Source organism: Uranotaenia lowii, chromosome 3 (assembly GCF_029784155.1).
Source record: "Uranotaenia lowii strain MFRU-FL chromosome 3, ASM2978415v1, whole genome shotgun sequence".
Taxonomy (NCBI): domain Eukaryota; kingdom Metazoa; phylum Arthropoda; class Insecta; order Diptera; family Culicidae; genus Uranotaenia; species Uranotaenia lowii.
Window position 1 is genome coordinate 30,267,047 of NC_073693.1, and position 18,884 is coordinate 30,285,930.

General features: G+C 39.8%; 3 protein-coding genes across 3 annotated transcripts; 2 read left to right on the plus strand and 1 right to left on the minus strand.

The window, feature by feature from the left end:
* The first annotated feature begins 4,566 nt into the window (after positions 1-4,566).
* On the plus strand, positions 4,567-5,754 carry LOC129756763 (zinc finger protein weckle-like). Its single transcript, XM_055753756.1, has 2 exons — positions 4,567-4,807; positions 4,862-5,754. The coding sequence occupies exons 1-2, from the start codon at positions 4,688-4,690 to the stop codon at positions 5,624-5,626; spliced, it is 885 nt and encodes a 294-aa protein (XP_055609731.1). The 5' UTR covers positions 4,567-4,687; the 3' UTR covers positions 5,627-5,754.
* Positions 5,755-5,897: 143 nt separating this feature from the next.
* LOC129757078 (CCAAT/enhancer-binding protein homolog 2) lies at positions 5,898-6,644 on the minus strand. The gene is made up of 2 exons (XM_055754198.1): positions 6,460-6,644; positions 5,898-6,376 (listed from the first exon to the last, which is right to left on the minus strand). Exons 1-2 carry the CDS (start codon positions 6,535-6,537, stop codon positions 6,029-6,031), a joined length of 426 nt encoding a protein of 141 aa, XP_055610173.1. The 5' UTR covers positions 6,538-6,644; the 3' UTR covers positions 5,898-6,028.
* Positions 6,645-7,478: 834 nt separating this feature from the next.
* Positions 7,479-10,845, plus strand: LOC129752002 (CCAAT/enhancer-binding protein zeta). Its single transcript, XM_055747793.1, has 3 exons — positions 7,479-9,490; positions 9,551-9,800; positions 9,867-10,845. The coding sequence occupies exons 1-3, from the start codon at positions 7,642-7,644 to the stop codon at positions 10,789-10,791; spliced, it is 3,024 nt and encodes a 1,007-aa protein (XP_055603768.1). The 5' UTR covers positions 7,479-7,641; the 3' UTR covers positions 10,792-10,845.
* The last annotated feature ends 8,039 nt before the right edge of the window (positions 10,846-18,884 follow it).

Here is an 18,884-nt window from a genome sequence, read left to right on the forward strand (position 1 = left end):
TAAACTAGCAACTGGAAGAGCTGGTCTCTTTTAGTTCTGGCTTCAAACTAAGTAATACGCGTTCTTATTTCAATCCGAATTACAGTGATAATACTTAAAATGAACATCTTTTAGTTCATTTCTAGTTTTAGTTGAAATTTGTCGTTTGAGTGAATGTGTTTTTTTGTAAGTTAAAGAAAATAAATAAAAAAAGATTTGCCACAAAACTTCCATTAGATTTGAGATGCCATTGTCCTTTTTAGGAGGGACATCTAAAGATAATGAAATTTTTATAGATGGATAGAAAGATAGAATTCCGAATGAAAGATGGTGAAAATGAGCTTCCTTACTTACTTTTTACTTAATGTTCCCGCGCCGATCCTCCGGTGCATAGGGCCGTGGTAAAAGACATCCACTGTTGACGATCCGGAGCCAGCGTATTCACTTGGTCCCAGTCAAGATTCTCGTCGACAGTTCGAATTTCCGTAGCTAGGATTCGCCGCCACGAGTTTCTGGGTCTGCCTCTTCTTCGATGTCCTTCTGGATTCCATTCTAGCGCCTCTCTGCAAATCTCATTCTCATCTCTTCGCAGCGTGTGCCCAATCTATCTCCACTTACGTTCCCGAATCTCGATTTCTAGCCCCCTTTGATGACACCGGCGATGTAGTTCCTCATTTGAGATCCAGTTGCCAAGCCACCAAGCGCGGATGATATTCCGCAGGCAGCGGTTTACAAACACTTGCACTTTTCGCGTCACCGCATATGTGCACCAAGTTTCGCACCCGTACAGCAATACGGATTTGACGTTTGAGTTGAAGATTCGGATTTTCCTTTGTAGAGAGATCTGGCGTGACCGCCAGATGTTTCGGAGACTCGCAAACGCAAATCGGGCCTTTCTAATCCGGGTTTCGATGTCTTTCTTTGTACCACCATCATTCGTTATCTGGCTACCAAGATACTGCAAGCAATCCACTTTCTCAACTTGTTGGCCAGCTACCATGAAACTGGAGGGATTTCCTGTGTTGATCTCCATCGACTTGGTTTTTCGGACATTGACTTTAAGACCTGCTGCCTTGGAGCTATCGGTGAGGTCGTCGAGTTTGTGTTGCATATCCGGTTGTGTTTGAGCGAGCAAAATAATATCGTCAGCCAGGTCAAGGTCGTTCAGCTGCTCCATTGTTGAAGGATTCCACTGCAATCCTCGGTTCGGTGCACAGTCAATCGATCCAATCAGAATCTCATCCATTACGATTTGAAAAAGTAGCGGTGATAGATACATCCTTGTTTCACTCCAGCAGTTACCGGGATTGGTTCGGACAAGACACCATCGTTCAAGACCTTGCACGAAAATGCCTCGTATTGTGCTTCGATGAGATGGACTAGTTTCTCTCGGACCCCGCGTCGGCTTAGATATTTTCATGGTTAAGTCGGTCGAATGCTTTTTCGAAATCAACGAACATCAGCAGAAGAGAGTCCTGGAATTCGTTGATTTGTTCCAGTATGATTCATAGCGTTGTGATGTGGTCCACACATGATCGTCCGAATCGGAATCCAGCTTGTTGCCGTCGGAGTGTAGCGTCGATTCTCTCCTGGATCCTGTTCAGGATCACTATGCAGAGTACTTTGAGGGTTTTACAGATCAACGTTATGCCTCGCCAGTTACCGCACTCTGTCAGGTCTCCTTTCTTCGGGACCTTTACGAGGATACCCTGCATCCAGTCGGCCGGAAATGTTGCAATATCCCAGATGTCAGCGAAAAGACGGTGCAACATTTGTGCTGACAGGGCAGGGTCGGCTTTCAGCATTTCAGCAGGGATGCAATCGATCCCAGGTGCTTTGTTGGATTTTATGTTTTTGATTGCCGCTTCTATTTCAGCCAGCGAGGGCGCTTCCGAGTTGACGCCATTTATGCGACTTACTGTTGGCGTTTCAAGCTGCGGGTTCTGTTGACCATCGCTATTCGTAACTCGGAAGAGTTGTTCGAAGTGCTGAGTCCATCGTTTGAGCTGATCTGTTCGATCGGTCAGTAACTGACCTGCTCGGTCTTTCAGCGGCATTCTTGCATTAGTCCTTGCACCACTGAGGCGGCGAGAAATGTCATAAAGTAATCGAATATCTCCATTGGCGGCGGCTCTTTCTCCCTCTTCGGCTAGGGAGTTTGTCCAGGCTCTCTTGTCTCGTCTACAAGCTAGTTTAACTGCCTTTTCCAGCTCCGCATATCGTAAGCGGGCGGCTGCTTTGGCTGACCCGGTACATGCCTGCTCAATTTCGACTTTCGCATTTCTTCGATCATCGATCATCCTGCAGGTTTCATCCGACATCCATTCACTTCTTCTTCCACAAACTTTACCGAGAGTACCATGGCTCGTCGTGATAAATGCATTCTTGATTCCACACCACTGTTCTTCGACTGTTCCGTCTGTCGGCAGCTCCGAGGCTCGGGATTCTAGCTGTTCAACGTATGCCCTTTTCACCTCTGGATTCTCCAACCGGCGGACGTCGTATCGACACCCGACTTTCTCCTCGCGCCGTTGAACACGCGCAACTCTCAGTCGTATCTCGCCAAGGACGAGGTGATGATCAGATGTAATGTCTGCGCTTCGTTTGTTGCGGACATCAAGAAGGCTCGTTCTCCATTTTCGGTTGATGCAGATGTGGTCAATTTGATTTTCTGTTCGGCCATCTCGAGATACTCAAGTGACCTTATGTGCTGGTCGATAGGGGAAGAGCGATCTACCGATCACCATGTTGTTGTTGCCACAAAATTCTACAAACAGCTCTCCGTTTTCGCTTATCTGTCCTAGGCCATGGCGCCCCATGATGCGCTCACGGTCCTGATTGTCGGAGCCAATCTTTGCGTTGAAGTCGCCCAAATGGATTTGAATGTCACCCTTCGGAATTTTCTCTACCACGCTGTTCAGTTGACTGTAAAACTGCTCTTTCTCCTGCAAATCGGCAACGTCAGTTGGCGCATAACACTGGACCATTGTAAGGTTTCTAATACGTGTTCTAAATCTGGCCACGATTATTCTTTCGTTTATCGGTTCCCATCTAATAAGGGCCGCGTAGGCCTGCGGGCTTAAAAGGAAACTCCTCGTTCCCGAGTAGCATGTTCTCCTCGTATGCCAGAGTAAAGCAGGACTTGCCTGGACTGTGTCTTGTGTTCTCCAGTGTTAGGCCAACGGACTTTGCTCAGTCCCAGAATTTCAAGCTTGAGACGGCTAGCTTCTCTAGCAAGTTGAGCCAGCTTGCCTTGTTGGGCAAGGGTTAAAACATTCCAAGTTCCAATTCGTGTCCGTGTTTTCATGCTAAAAGTCATCGCCAAAGTTCCAGGTCGGTCAACTGGCAGCACTGTGAAAATGTTACTGGACAGCGGCTGGATCGAAAGCGCCGCGCTCTTTAGTATAGCGGCATAGGAACGTTTTGAACGTTTCTTCAAAGAGCGCTTTTGACTATCCCAGGGGCTCTTAAATGCCTCGCACAAGAAGATATCATGAGGTGAACCCCCGCAATAGACACATTTCTATTCGATGCCTGAGCACGCTTCTTCTCCATAAACCTCCCCGCATTTGGGGCAACGCTTCTTGCTGCAACAATGAGAAGCTGTATTCCCCAAATTAACGCAATTGTTGCATTTGCATTGGGCGAGGCACGAAGAGTCGCACAATCTAGACACTTGTTAAATAGAAAAAAAAACTAATGTATTTCAATTTTTTCCTAGATTTCCTAGATTTTTGGTCCATCATTTAGGAATGCCCCGTCTTTCTAGGTTTATTCAAAGCCCTAGGTTTATAGGTTTACGCAAAGCTAGGGACAATCTCCTAGTTCGGTCCTATAGAAATCGTATTTTTCGTGTCGTATTTATCCCAACGATAGAACTTTGCAAATAAAATCCTATGTTCTGAGTTCGTCGTGGAACATCTTTGTTCCTTTCCGCTTGAAGCGGAAATTGTGGGTTCAAGTCCCGTTGGTCAGCCGTTGTATCTTTTTCGAAAAATTCATGATATTTACGGCTTATGTTCTTTCTTTCTTTGAAATCTCGTGTTTCTCTAATACTTTCCATCACCTTTAAAATTGTGACAACTAGAAGATAAATACAATTTTACAATAAAATTGAAATTGCAATTTATGTCAATTGTTACATTAATCTTACAAGAGTGACCAAAGTTGTTACAAGGTCGTTGAATTAAACAACCAAACAAACTAAATGTTTCTGTTCTGAAGTCTTATAGTTTAGTCTCAGGCCACATGTCTCTTATCTAATGTCTCTAGTATTATTGCCTGAGCTATATAAGCCGAATTGCAATAGCCCATAATAGAGTAACAAAAGTCCTCTCTCCGCGCTAGTGAGTAACTCTTTGGATATTTCAATACGAAAGCGGCCTAGAGTGTCACCCTACCTAAAGGTATACCTATAGAGTACAACAAATCGAACCATCAATGCAGTTCCTTCATGAGATAACGGACCTGGATAGGAGTTTTACGTTTTACCTTCTCTATCATTTGACTACACTATGAAGATGTTTGTCAGTGTACAGTATTCTACCTGACGGAATAAACATAAATTAAAAGAGTTTCCATTTTCATGTCAACAGATGTCAACAAGCAAAGCTAACATCAACTAAAACACAACAAATAATTTTTTAAGAGTTAATAGCTCTGCACAGCTTAGCGTACAAATAGTTTGTCAAAAATAAAACCAACGCAAATGGAGCTTTCCGAGCTGTCTGGCGTTTGTCGCCTTTGCTTCAAGAGCCACCAAGACAACCTCGACATTTTCAGTAATCCGGATTTGGAGGAGAAAATGATGACGGTGTTCAACTACACGGTATGTATCTGTTTTGTCTTAATGATGATGGATGTAAAAACGCCATACTTTTAGATCAACTATCACGATCAACTGTCCCAAATTGTGTGCTCCACATGCTTCGGTTTTATTTACCGAATTCACAATTTCCTGGAAATGGTAGGAAAGAATCAAGCTTATCTAGACGCACTACTTCTTGCTGCAGATGACGGAACAAGCAGCCAAGAAATACCGGATCATTCGATGGACCTGGAAGTCGAGGAACAGTTTATAACAGAAAAGAATGCGAGCACTCCTGAAAGCACTCTCCAGATCACAGCCGAACTGGATTTGATTGATTCCGACACTCAACCAGACGACGATGACGATTGTATCGTCGTGGAAGAGGAATCCTTACTCCAAAAGCCTCCCCACAGAAAAAGGAGTCCTAAAAAAGGCGAACGTCATCCGTGCGACCAATGTGACACGACATTTTCCCGAAAGGGAGACCTTCAGAGGCACCGGAAGAACAAACACGATCCGCTCTATCAGTTTCGGTTCGTGTGCAACATTTGCGATAGACCCCTGTCGACCAAGTACAACCTGAACGTACACATGATGCAGCACGCCGAGGTATCAACGCCCAAGGTTCAATGCGACATCTGCCAGGAGTGGTGCAAGAATGGACCCGCTTTGCGGTCCCACAAGGCCTACCGACACAAAAACCAGCGCACCCTCAACTGTGAGTTCTGTGGCATTTCGAACTTTGCCAATAAAATTGAGCTGCGACACCACCTGCTGGAATTGCACCAGGGAAGCAAAAAACCTGACGACGTGACCGTCAGAAGAATAGTAAAGTAAAGAATAGCGAACGAGAGTCTTGGCAGGAACAAAATCTTCAAGAATTTTTAAAGTTGAAACACGAGATATGGTAGAGAGTATTATTTCAGTGAACATCAATTCCAATATGAAATATCAAAATGAATAAATATAAGGTTTTTAACATGTCTTCAATTTGCTTTTTGTCTTTGGAATTCAGTTTTGAGTTTTTGTTAAATATGGGCTTTGTACTAATTCAAATGCAATGCTTTCGGTATGATTTAGACTTCAACCAAAGACGTTGTTTCCGATTTAATCAGATTTAACTTTTCAAGTCATTCCTTAATCCTACTGTGGATGTTTAAATGTGAGCTTAACATTGAATTCTTATCGATTAGAAAAATATTACACATATAGAGCACAACAATCAGAACAAAACTTACCTCAACTCCGGGACCGACTGCTGGAAGATGATCCAGCTGCTTTCCGCCTTCCTCCAGAATCATCACCGCCAGCTTTCTTCTTCCGGCCACTGGTCCCCGGTCTGATCGAATCCTCGCCATCATCACCTTCCTCGTCGGAGCTTTTCAGCAGCTCCGCCAGATTTACCCCGACCAGTTTGTCCGATTTGGCCTGGGCCTGGGTCAGGAACAGTTCCTTCAGGAACTTCAGTTCCTTGGTTTGGGTTTCGATTTTGTCTTCCAATATTTGGTTCTTGACCCGCAGCTCGTCGACGCGCTTCACCGTCTCTTCCGTCTTTTGCTTCGACTTGACTCGACTTCTTTTGACCGCCTACGAAATTCGAGGAAATAAATTAGAGGATGACGACATCCCTGAAGAAGTTTGGATCATGAGAAAAAAAAATTGTTGTTTACCTGATTATTTCGGTCCCGCTTCTTTCGATACTCATCGTCCTCCTCATCCGTGGTTGTTGCCTTTCGTACCGGAGGCATTGGAAGGCGGATTTAAACTTATAAAACGCTTTAATTTTAAGAAAATCTCCACTGAAACGATTTTTTGCAACAGAACTGCTGAAAAACCGAGTTCGCTTTTTTCCAACGCAATAGGTCTGTTCAGTGGAAATCTAACGATGCCACCAAGGTGTGTATATATATACACCACCAACAAAGTTTTTTTACAAACAAAACTCAATTTTGCATTTAGGAAAGTTACCAAAATCGAGAGCCCCAACAAATGACATATTTCAAAATTGAATCTGAAATCTTAATGTTAAATTTGGCATCTTAATATTTAAAGTTTGGAGTATGAATTTTTAAATAATTTGAAATTTAAAATGAAACAGGTATAACTATAAAGGATATGAAATTTAAAATTTGACTTAAAAACACTTGAAATTGACAGAAAAAATATTAAAAATGACAAAAAGGACAGAAACGAAAAAACCTACAAAAATGGCAAAAATGACAAAACCAAAAAATTACAAAAATCGCAAAAATGACAAAACTGACACTAATTTAAAAAAATGATGAAAATTATTAAAATAACAAAAACTAAAATAATGATTAGAATTTTTGCTATTTTCTTAAATTTTGTTTCTTTTTGTCATTTTTCTCATTTCTGAAAATTTTTCATTTTTGTCATTATTTTCGTTTTTGTTATTATTATAATTTTCATTATTTTTTTAAATTTTGGTCATTTTTGCAATTTTTGCCATGTTTGTCGTTTCTGTCCTTTTTGTCATTTATGTCTTTTTGTCATTTATGTCATTTGTGTTATTTTTTTTTAAATTTGAATATTATTGAATTAAAAATTTTATTTTCCTGAAAAACTTTGGGAAATTGTTTTTTCATAACTTGAAACGAAATTCCGACGCCACTGAAGGAAAGCCACAAAACGTCAAAAAGCGAAAACCCAAATCACAACAAACAGTGAACGGCAGCCGCATGTTTTGAATTTGCTCGCGCTGCACGTGTGTACTTGGCTTTGCGATCAAAAGTTTAGAAAAAAATCAGTGTTTTATCGTAGTTTTTGAAATTATTTCACCATTTAATTTCAGTTATTACAAGATTAAAACGCAACAGACAGAGTCACGTAAAATGAGCGTGGAAAAACCGAAGAAATCACCCGCAAACGGCAAACCGAAGCAAGTTGGAAAGAAGAAAAAATCAACGGCATCAAAAGAAGAGACAAAAAAAGGTGAAAATCCTGCGGGCCCAAAAAAGAAGATTGTATTCACGGACGATGGCGATCAGGTAGAGGTTCCAGTTGATCACACTTCCGCTGAAAATGGTGGGCCAGCTGCAGCTACTGGTAAGGAAAAGAAAAAGCACAAGAAGGGAAGAAAGCCGTTCGATTTGGCGGATAAATCCGGTACAGAAACAATCGAAAAACGTTGGTACGAACCTTACGATGGTTACAACACCGTTGGGGAGATCGTTGACTTGAAAGATGGGGAGATTGCTGAGTTGAGGAAGCTTTGCCGGACTGCGTTCGAAGCCGAATGTCGAATTTTGCAGAAGCAAAATCCGGCCGATAGCAAGTGGTTGTTGACGGCCTTGGAGAAGGGAACATCCCGAGATCGGGCCAATTCGGGTGCGTTGTTGGTTCAAACGAATCCGCTCTGTAATTTGCAGGCGCTAGAAACGGTCATTGCGATGGTCAAGCTTTCGAATAAGGGCCACTTGGATGTAGTAGAGGTTTTGACGGAGCTGATGCTGAACTCGTTGATGCCGGTCGACCGGAAGTTGATTCAGATTCCGCTGAGGGGAGCCGATTGGAAGAATATTAAAAAATTGGAGTTGCCAAAAGATTTGAGGGATAAGATTTACGCTCATTGGCATTTTGAGGACGCACTGCGAGATATTTACTTCAGTTTTTTGAACAACTTATCGTCAATCCTGCAAAATGGACAGGACAACTCTAAAATGAAGATTATTCAGTATGGATCGAAACTTTTTACGATGATTCCTGAGAAAGAAGCTTTCCTGCTGGCAATGTTGGTTAACAAGCTGGGAGATCCCAGCAAGAAGGTTGCTGTTAAAGCGTTGTATCATCTGACGGAAGTAGTCAAAAAGCACTCGGCCATGTGCCTGATTATTGTAACGGAAACGGAGAAGTTGCTGTTCCGAAATAATATTTCTGTGAGTGCTCAACACTACGCTCTAACTTTTCTGGCAGCCGCTAGTAATTTTGGGGATTTTGCGTCTTGCGAGAAGATGATCAATGTTTGCTTCTCGTTCTTCAAAATTTTGACCGAAAAAGGCGAAGTCAACTCCAGGACGATGCAGGCTATTCTGGCTTGTCTGCGAAAAGCGATTGGAAACGTTAAACGAGATGTACCGATTGCGGATGTTATCAAACCAGAGGTTTTAAACACGGTGTACCGAATGATCCATCTGGCTGATATTTCGATCGCATGCCAGGGTCTGTCTCTGCTTCTGGAAACAACCGAAACCAAGGGAAGGGAACAGAATCGTTTTTATAATGCTTTGTATCGCAAGCTGTTGGATCCTCAGCTGGCAGCCGTTGGACCCCGGATATCCAATATATTTTTCTACATAATTCATCGAGCTATCCAAAATGATCCGATTCCGGAGCGGGCTCAAGCCTTCATTAAAAGGTTGCTCCAGGTAGCTTTCTACTTCCCAGCGGCCAAACTTTGTGGAGTTCTGATTATCATTAACAAAGTCTTGCGGAAACGAAAGCATCTGCATCAAGATGGACACAATCCTAGCGAAGCAAAAATTGAGGAACACGAGACTTCAGAACCATCAGAAGAAACGGAGATTAAGTCGGAATTTGACGGTCGCCATGCTACTCGATACGATCCATTCCATCGATCGTCAGAACATGCCGGTGCCAACTATACTGTCAAATACGAGCTGACCCGCTATCTGGAACATTTCCATCCAACGGTTCGAAATTTTGCTGAATGCATCATTGCTAGTAAGTTGCTACTTTTTTCGAATAAGGAACAAAAGTCTTATAACATTTTTCATTTGACAGATTCAGCGCTCACCTACTACGGCGATCCGTTGCGGGACTTCTCGCTGGGACACTTCCTGGATCGATTTGCCTTCAAGAATCCCAAGAAGCCGAAAACCGAACTCAACGCCGACGGAGAAGCGGTACCTCGGCGAAAAATACTGGGAGTAGCGCAACGAAAGAGCGACTACATGCCCAGCGGTTCCCGGGGGGTCCCGGTCCAATCACTCACCAAGGATCACTGCACCGAAGATGAGCGGTTCATTTTTCAGTAAGTGATACCGTCTTCCTTTCAAGCCCAAAAAAATAATTTTAAATCGATTTCTTTTTGAAACAGATTCCTGGAGCAGAAGCGGGAGAAAATCCGGGAAGCCAAAGAGTACGCCAAGGCTCGCAAAGAAGCGGCCGGTCTTCCGGTGGAAGATGAGGATGACGACGACGACCGGGCATCGGACACCGAATCGCTTGATGATGATGAGTTCGATCGCTATCTGGATCGGCTGGGAGTGGCTGGTGGCGATGCCGATGCAGATCTCAAGGGTCTCGATGACGAGGTGGACTTTATGAACGATTTCGAGAAGGATCTGGCCCGGAAGGCAGAGAAGCAAAATAAAAAGAAAAAATCTAGCGCCGCCGAGGACGATGGGGATGATGATGAGGAGGAAGATCTGGGTGATTGGGAAGATTCCCAGGATGTGGACGATGCTGATGGAGATGAAGATGACGATGACGTTGAAGCTGATGAGGATGAGTTCAGTGATGCTGGAAGCATCTCCTTGGACGAAAATGACGATTTGGATGAGGGAGACGAAGATGACGATCTGGATGAAGACGAAGATCCAACACCCATCAAAGGAAAGAAAACGAAACGGAAGAAATCGGACGACGATGATTACGGCATAAACGACAAAGAGTTCCAGAAAAAGTTGAAGAGCAACGACTTTAATTCTCTGTTTGCCGCAGCTGATGATTTTAGCGAAATGCTGGAAAAGAACGTTGGTTCGAAAGACAAATCCCATGGAACTGTGGGCGAAATATTCAACCGGGATGGAGCGTCCGTTAAACAACTCGCTTGGGAACAGAAAAGATTCAGTGGGAAAAATCGAATGCAATCCAGCGGCAAGAAACGGTTTGTGGCCAAAAAGCAGGGTTCTTCCAGTGGATTGCACAAAAAGTTCCAGGGAGGACAAGTTAAGAAGAATAAACAATTTGGGAAATCCTCCAAACCGGGTCAGAAATTTGGTGGGAAGAAGAGGAAATAGATTTCTAAGCTTTTTTTAGAATGTAACTGTTTTGCACTGAATTATAAAGATATTTCAAAATATTGTTTTTTTTTCTATAACATTGCGAATTATATTGAAAATGAAATTTTGAAGGCATAGTTCTTTACAGCATCCAACAAATTGTTTAAAATATAAGATTTTAAAAATATGTAGATACGTTTCGGTGGCCGAGCGGTTTGCGTGGTAAGACTGTTCTAGGCAAAATTTTCCCGTATGTTTGGATAACGTGCCGCAATTAAGCCTGCATCTCTTCTGAAGACGGTAATCGCTGATCTACTGGTAAGGTGGCATGGGTTCGATTCCCATCTTGGTACTGGGTGTTGAATGATAATTTTATGTCGATTGATTGTAGATAAATCAGTTTTAACTGTTTTAAAGCTCAATTATTTTACACCATATTCGATATCGATCTGTCATGAATTGACGTGCTATAAATCGCACACAAGATCCTTATAGTAAATTTGAAGTTTTTCTTCTTGTTTCATTAGGGATTTTGATTTTCCCATGGACAGAAATTAAAAAAAAAAATCATGATCGTTTTTTTTTTAAATCAATAATTTTTATATACATATATTTTTTGTAATACTTTTTTTTTTCAATAATTTTTCATTTGAAACAGCTCATACGTTTAGGTTTTAAGGAGCCAAACATGGTTTCTTTATTTGAAACGGCTCATGCCTTGAGGGTTTAAGTACCCAAATTCGTTTTGTATGTTACAATTTTTTGCTTACGAAGGTCTAGAACATAAATTTTTAAAGGAAACAGATAGGGAATCATGAGAATAAAAAGAATTATGTTTGGAGATCAACTGCTTTTAGGAAAAGACATTTAGCTGCCAGGTTGACTTCACATGACCAAACGATATGCTCGTATAGCAACCTTGGCCACAGCCACACAAATTGCTGCCAGCAATAAATATCTTATACGAATAGAGTACCGCATTCAAGGAATAATGATTGGACATGAGACGGGAAAATGTACGAATAAAATTTCGACTCAGGTCCAATGCAAGATAGGTAGATCAAAAGGTATGACATTGCGCTTAACCTCAATCGACAAAGCCGTGTAAACACAGGGTCAAAAATAGTTATGAAATTTAGAACAATATGTATGGGATTTGAAACATAATTTCAATTTATGGAAGATTGAGCGGTCTTATTGTCCAAATAAGTAATCAGTCGTATTCTTTGAAATACGTTGTGAAGTAATTAGTAAAATTTATGATCAAAAGCTCTCTTTATTTTGACTACGAGACAGTTTTTCTTTGGCAATTTAGCAGTATTTCAGCAAAATATTCGAATTTCGGAAAGCATTTTTTCATATGTAGTTTTAAAAATATGGTAAAAAAATGACTTGTTACAATTTGTAATGAATGCTTCTGTATTTTAGACACTAAAAAATAAAAAAAAGTTTCAGTTATAAAGAATTCAGCAAAAAGCTATATTTTTAAACTCTATAAAAATCCACTTAGGAAACATGTTTTCCATTCGCAGAGCGCTAAATGCATTGTAAATACTTTGGTGAACATTTCTATATTTTTTGCATAATTTTAAAATCAGTAGTTTTATAAGAAAACTAATATTTAAACAAATTTCCATACATTTCTGTGAAATTTCTATAACTATTTTTCGGTTGGCCTACTAATACATATGCAAGCAACGGAGTAGTATACCTAAGGAATCTAGCTATCCTGGGTCCAATGTATTAAACCAGGGCTTATGGCTTTCCCGTAGAATTACATAAAATTTTAATTCAATATTAAAAAATTGACACATACGATGGGTCTCGAAGTACTGGCGGGAGTAATGCCGTTGAAAAATCGGTTCTTCGATTTATCGCTACGTTTCCTAATTCGAAGTGAAACTACACGCAGCGAAAAGATTTTTTATTTCAAAGGAAAGTGCCGCAAAAACAAAGGATTTTTTCCTTTGATTTTGGGATAAATAAAAATTTCTTTGATTCAAAGGCATTTTTCTTTGTTTCAAAGAATTTTTCTTTTGAAAAATCTTTGAATCAAAATATTAATGCTTTGAAACAAAAAACAGTTTCATTTGATGCAAAGTTGTTCTCGTTTGCTACAATGTAACTTAGATTTAGATTTAAAAGGATTGGTTCATTGAACCATTTTCCTTTTATTCCAATTGGAAGAAATATTTTCTGTTTTCCCGAAGTTCCTATTAGGAATTTTGAATAATAAAAAGAACGAATTTACATTTTCAATTCATTTTTATTCACAAAATTAACACTAACACTGGTTCACTATAATTTTGATCCTAATTTTGGCCTGAGGGCATACTTCTTGGGCCGCTCAATAGACTTCCGGAAGCAGCTCCGGTTGCTAGCTTTAGCGGTCATCCAACTGGTGATTACCGCTGAAGATCGGGCCGAAGATAACCAGACCGCTGGATTTGGGGCGGAATCTACCGTGGTCCTGTAATGCAAGAGTTTATATAAAATCTTAAACATTCACTTTTTGATTAATGGATTAACACACACTTACCATTCTTCATCCTGAATCCTCCTAAAGCTATCTCTGATTCACTAGTTTTGATTCTTGACACAACCGGACAAACTTTATTCGAAATTCGGTTCTTGCTCAATCCAAAATATCTTCTAAGTTGAAAATTTTAATTTAAAGAAATTATTCCTTTCTGTTGAAAACAATTTTCTTTGGTTGAAAGAAAATTTACTTTGTTTTTAACGAAATGTGCAATTGAACAAATTTCTTTTGAATCAAAGAATTTGTTTAAAATCTAAGTCCAAAATTATTCAGTTCAAAAAATTAATTCTTTCTTTCAAAAATTATTCATTTGAATCAGAACCATAATTCATTGATTCAAAGAAAACAGGAGTTTGATTCAAAAAACTGAATGTTTTGAATCAAAGTCAGTTTTGTTTTGTATCAAAATCCAAGTTTTCTCTGCGTGTATGAATCCTTTGGTGATAGAAAATTTGGAAAGGCTTATGAATATTAATCCGCAAGTAAAATATGTAAATGATTATAAAACTTTTAGTCAATTAGAAATAAATCCTTCTTTAATAAATTCGGACACGAGTCACTTTTACCCGAGTAGCAGTTCCTTGATAAGATTCGATCTGTCCATGACCGCTGACATCCGTGGAATACCAGATCACGTCCGACCCAACATTATTCCTTCAATCTTTGCTTCAAAAGTACGTGAAATTGATCCTATAAAAATGTTCTTTACTGATGGTTCTAGAATCGACAACGCGACTGGCTTCGCAGTGTATAATGAGGGCTTTGAAGCTTCGTTCAAGCTTCGAGAGCCATGCTCTGTTTACACTGCTGAGCTAGCCGCTATTTACTGCACCTTGGAACACATTCGCACACTGCCCATAGACCACTATTTCATTTACTCGGATAGTCTCAGCTCCGTTGAGGCGATTCGATCGATGAAACTGATGAAGCGCTCTTCCCATTTCTTGCTGGAAATTTCTGGGATATTGGGCGCTCTGATCGAAAATTCGTATAGGATTACCTTAGCTTGGATCCCGTCTCATTGTCTTATACAACCCGAATACGAAAATATTGTAACATAACAGTTTATGTAACAGTTATAAAACGATTAAAAACAGCGTAAAAAAACGTTTAGACGATGCTATCTGAAACCATAAAAAACATTGCACTTATCTTGAATTCCAAAACGACGGTCTGTTGAATATGGCGTTAAGTTATGTTACTGTTTAAAACTATTAAAACCTCTATATGGAGACACTGTTCTAGGAACAGTTAGGGTATGGTTTATAAAACGCTTATGAATAACGTTTTCAGTACATTGAACTGTTTCTAGAATGAACATGTGTAGGCATATTTTCAACGATTTATCAAACCGTTAATAGAACTGTTACGGAAATCGGAATAATTATTTTACGAACCGTTTGTACTAAGATTACTGTTTCTGTGATGGTGCTTCAAATAACGTAACCATTGAAAAAACTTTTAGATTATATCGTTGAACTGATAAGAGACGATAACCTCAAAGCCTTTTTCGACCCTCACCCACACATTGATAAAATTATTTTGGGGATTTTCGGATGTTAATTATTTTATAAATTCAGTTTTTCAACTTAATTCATCGAGATTTTATTATGTACTTACACAGCGAAACTGTACACCCTAATTTTGCAATCGCAGCTCCAGCGCCTTTTTCTTCAGATATCCCTGGTATGATAGATTTAGCCGGCGGACCAGGACAATTTTCCGGGGCGCCGTTCACACGCAACATAATGTTGCCGCTGCACGAAAACTGCTGTCTTTATTCGTGGGAGGTAAACTTCAGGCGCTGGAATAGAAATAAAATTAATTGTCAGTAGGTACATAAGTAATTTGTTTCGAAAACTAAGCAATAAGAAGAACAAAACACTAAATTTCACCTACCTGAAAAGCGCACGGATTTCAATGTTCCTATGTTGAGCAGAAACTCCAATTCCCGGTGTTGTAGCACGCTGCCGCAACTGAATAAGCCCCGCTCGGAACGAACCGGCAGTGGGAGCCACAACACCGGGTGTTCCGATACAGAATCCGGTAAATTAACTTTTTTCCCCGGGGAAAGTAGAAAAAGACGCGACGAGCTAGCGAAATTTCAGCGCAAAAAAACAAACAACGGACAAAAACGACCAGGGATGCCAGGTGCACTGAACTTAAAAAATTTAGAAAATGTTAAACATTCAAGTTATTTAAATTTTGTTCCGTTATAAATTTCAATGAATTCATTCGAATCGATTATTTTGTGGCACTTGATTGCATGTATGCTAGCCTACATTGAAAAATAACCATAGTTCTCACAAACATCATTAAAAAAAACGAATGCTGGGGAAAACAGTAATAAAAACACCATCGAAACTTCAAGCTGTACCCCTAACAGAAGAAATAGCCTGAAATTTGCAACAAGAGCAGCAGTTGGAATGATTGCTTCTAATATGATTCCTTTTGACTTGTTGGAATAATGTGAATTTTGTAGAGAAACACGCATGTCACAAATTTTAATCAAGTCCATAGATTCGCAAAGAAATTTTCATATAATAATAATCTTCCATAATGTCACTTAAAGCTTTTGTTAGAAGCATATTGTTATTCAAGTGCTTAACCTGAAAGTATCTGAATAAAAAAAATTAAAACTGTTTTCATCAATCTGTACTCATTTTGTGTACAAAACCATCTGGCTGGGTGCAGGCCGGCGGAAACCAACTTCTATTTAATGGACTTTGGTGAGATCGTTTCTTTTTGGAAATTTAATGCATTAACATCATATTTATTCTATTTGAATTGCTTCTCTGTCAATCCTTTTTGCCAAGTAGGATTTCCCATATAACTATCCCTTCCCCTACCTATCTGAATACAGCACCTTGGGTCGTATGAGTTCTCTGCACCTGAAAAGTTTATATCACTGTATCAGATCATCCCTATTACGATTACATTGACTTGTCGCGGTGTGCAATAAGGCACCACACTTATCTTTAAAACCAAAACTAGAAATGCGTGTTGCAACCAGATACGCATTTTGGCATCTTGTGTTGGTTTTAATTATGAGTTGTGCCTTATTTATCAGCCAATGCAAGATGTTTGTAGTCACCCAATGCTATGCTATGCTATGCTATGCTAAAACCATCTGGCTGGGTGCAGGCATTTTCAAGAGAAACTTTTTTTTTAATGTAAATCTATTCTCAACAGTTGAAAAAGTATATAAAAAAATATTAAAGTTTTAATAAATGTGTACTGATTTCTTGCAAAATCATCTGGCATCTTTGATTCGCATTTTGGCTATTTTTGACGTGGGTTTGACAGAACATGAACGCTATGGGTAACGGTTCGGGATAATTTTGACGATTCAAGAAAATTTGAAGTTAATCGTGCATACCATTCGTTCACCTTTCCAAATACCATCACTTTTCCACACGAACGTTCATTTTTCGTTTTTAATATTGTCGAAGTAAAGTTTAATATTACAAATACTTTTACAGAGACAATCACTATTTCTAGAACTGTTGATGTTTGGTAAAGACTGTTTAAGCTATAGTTTTTTAGCATGCGGGAAGGCAATGAGAAGGCGGACTCATTGGCTAAGGTGGGCGCGTTACAAGGTGAAATCTTTGAGAGGATTATAACTTACAATGAATACTTTTCAATACCTCGCAATTTAGCGATTAACGCTTGGCAGTCTAGCTGGGATAATGGCACAAAGGGACGTTGGCTCCATACGATTATCCCTAAGGTTCCGACGAAGGCATGGTTTAAGCATTTTAACTTGAGTCGCGACTTCATTCGCGTGATTTCTCGGCTCATGTCAAATCACTGCTGGCTTGACGCGCACTTGTTTCGTATTAATCTCGCTGCAACCAATGTTTGCGTTTGTGGGGATGGCTACCACGACATCGATCATGTTGTATGGACGTGTGAAAGGTATGGTCAAACGAGGGCTTGGCTACTGGATACCCTTAGGGCCCGAGGTAGACTACCTGGTGTTCCAATTCGAGACATTTTGGCAAACTTAGATTTTGGATATTTGTTCCCAATTTACAAATATCTCAAGCTGTCTGATTCGGTCGTTTAGTCCGCTTACCCACGTAAACTTTCCCCTTGTGTGTTCTTCATTTAATGTCTGTTTTGTTGTTTATTTATTAGTACCACCTCTCATCCAACGGGTCCGACACATTCCTGAAGAAGGTTGGCCAGAAAATCGGAAACCGATACCAAACCGTAGCTCCCGAAACCACAGCTACAGGAAGTAACCATAAGCACTAAAATCTAGCACCAATTCTGCTCTAGCGTCAGCTATATAGCTTGATTCTGTGCATCATTTTAGCACTGTGAGCCAGGTTTGGCGAAATTAACTGCTGCTTTAGTGCAGAAACTGGTATAACCATATAAAAGCACTGTTATAGCATTGGTTGATGCTATAGCGTTGGCGGGCAAAATGCTGGGAAAATGCAAATGGCGGTCAAATGAGGTTCGACCATGCGGAAAAAAATATTTTTCGGATTTTTGTTTGGTTCCATTTTTCTGCCATGATACTTAATTTGTAATTATTTTTATATTCGCTTATGCATATTGAGAAGATCTCTCGGATTGAATTTTCTACATGATATTTTTTTTTTATTTTTCAGCTGATAATCTGGAATCGAACTCATGACATATATGGCTCTGACATTTGACATTGACTTTGCCTGTGAACCTATCAGGTCCGCGTTTAATCTATGAAAAAAAAGACCTATTTGAATCAAATTTCTAGCAACCGGTGCCCTAAATTTGCATTGATTCAGCATCAATCAATGCTTATGTGCTTTGGCCTAATGCCACTGTAGTGCTTACATAGTGCTTAAAAGCATTAAAACAAGCTTGTGTGATGCCAATTTAATGCTTAGAAAATATAGCATTTGTTATTCTGATTTAGAGCAATGTTGCATTTCAAAAGCATTGTGCAAAGCTGATAAAATGCTAGTTGCATTTTAAAACGGTGGTATAATTCTAAAATGATGCAGCATAGCACTCGAAGGGCTGTTGTAATGCAAAATTGCACTTGACGTGCTGATATAGTGTAATTTAGCCTTTGAATGCTGGTGTAAAGCTATAAAAATGCAAAGCTTTAGTGCTTATGGTTACTTGGGGAGGCCACCACCGGACCCTAATGGAAAACTGATATTGGAGAATAAACCCTATAAACCCCTTCCTTTTCCATTATTTAAAGTTTTTTTTTTTAACAGTTGAGTCGCCGCGACTATTACGGCCCCCTTCCCTACTAACCAGTGAAACAGATACCCTCGGCACATTTAAACTTTATAAAAGTAAAAGGCCTTTAATAAACTAGTTGTAAATAAAAAAAAAAAAATTAAAAAATTGATAAATTATGTATCATTTATTTCAGTTTTCTTCTCGTGAAAGGGCTAACTACACTCATCGTAACCACTAAACGCACTCTGCACACGGTAAACAAAGTTACTCTATTCTGTATAAAAATCCATACAGTTTCAAGAAAAGTGTCTCCACATACTTTTAATTTTGGGCGTTTTAGGCAGAACGTGTCTAAGAAGCTTTTATACATTTGCGAGCTTTC

Coding starts and splice junctions, on each gene's coding strand:
- LOC129756763 (XM_055753756.1), top strand. CDS start 4,688: ATGGAGCTTTCCGAGCTGTCTGGCGTTTGTCGCCTTTGCTTCAAGAGC. Junction 4,808..4,861: donor TGACGGTGTTCAACTACACG/GTATGTATCTGT, acceptor CCATACTTTTAG/ATCAACTATCACGATCAACT.
- LOC129757078 (XM_055754198.1), bottom strand. CDS start 6,537: ATGCCTCCGGTACGAAAGGCAACAACCACGGATGAGGAGGACGATGAG. Junction 6,377..6,459: donor AGCGGGACCGAAATAATCAG/GTAAACAACAAT, acceptor CGAATTTCGTAG/GCGGTCAAAAGAAGTCGAGT.
- LOC129752002 (XM_055747793.1), top strand. CDS start 7,642: ATGAGCGTGGAAAAACCGAAGAAATCACCCGCAAACGGCAAACCGAAG. Junction 9,491..9,550: donor TGCTGAATGCATCATTGCTA/GTAAGTTGCTAC, acceptor TTCATTTGACAG/ATTCAGCGCTCACCTACTAC. Junction 9,801..9,866: donor GATGAGCGGTTCATTTTTCA/GTAAGTGATACC, acceptor TTTTTGAAACAG/ATTCCTGGAGCAGAAGCGGG.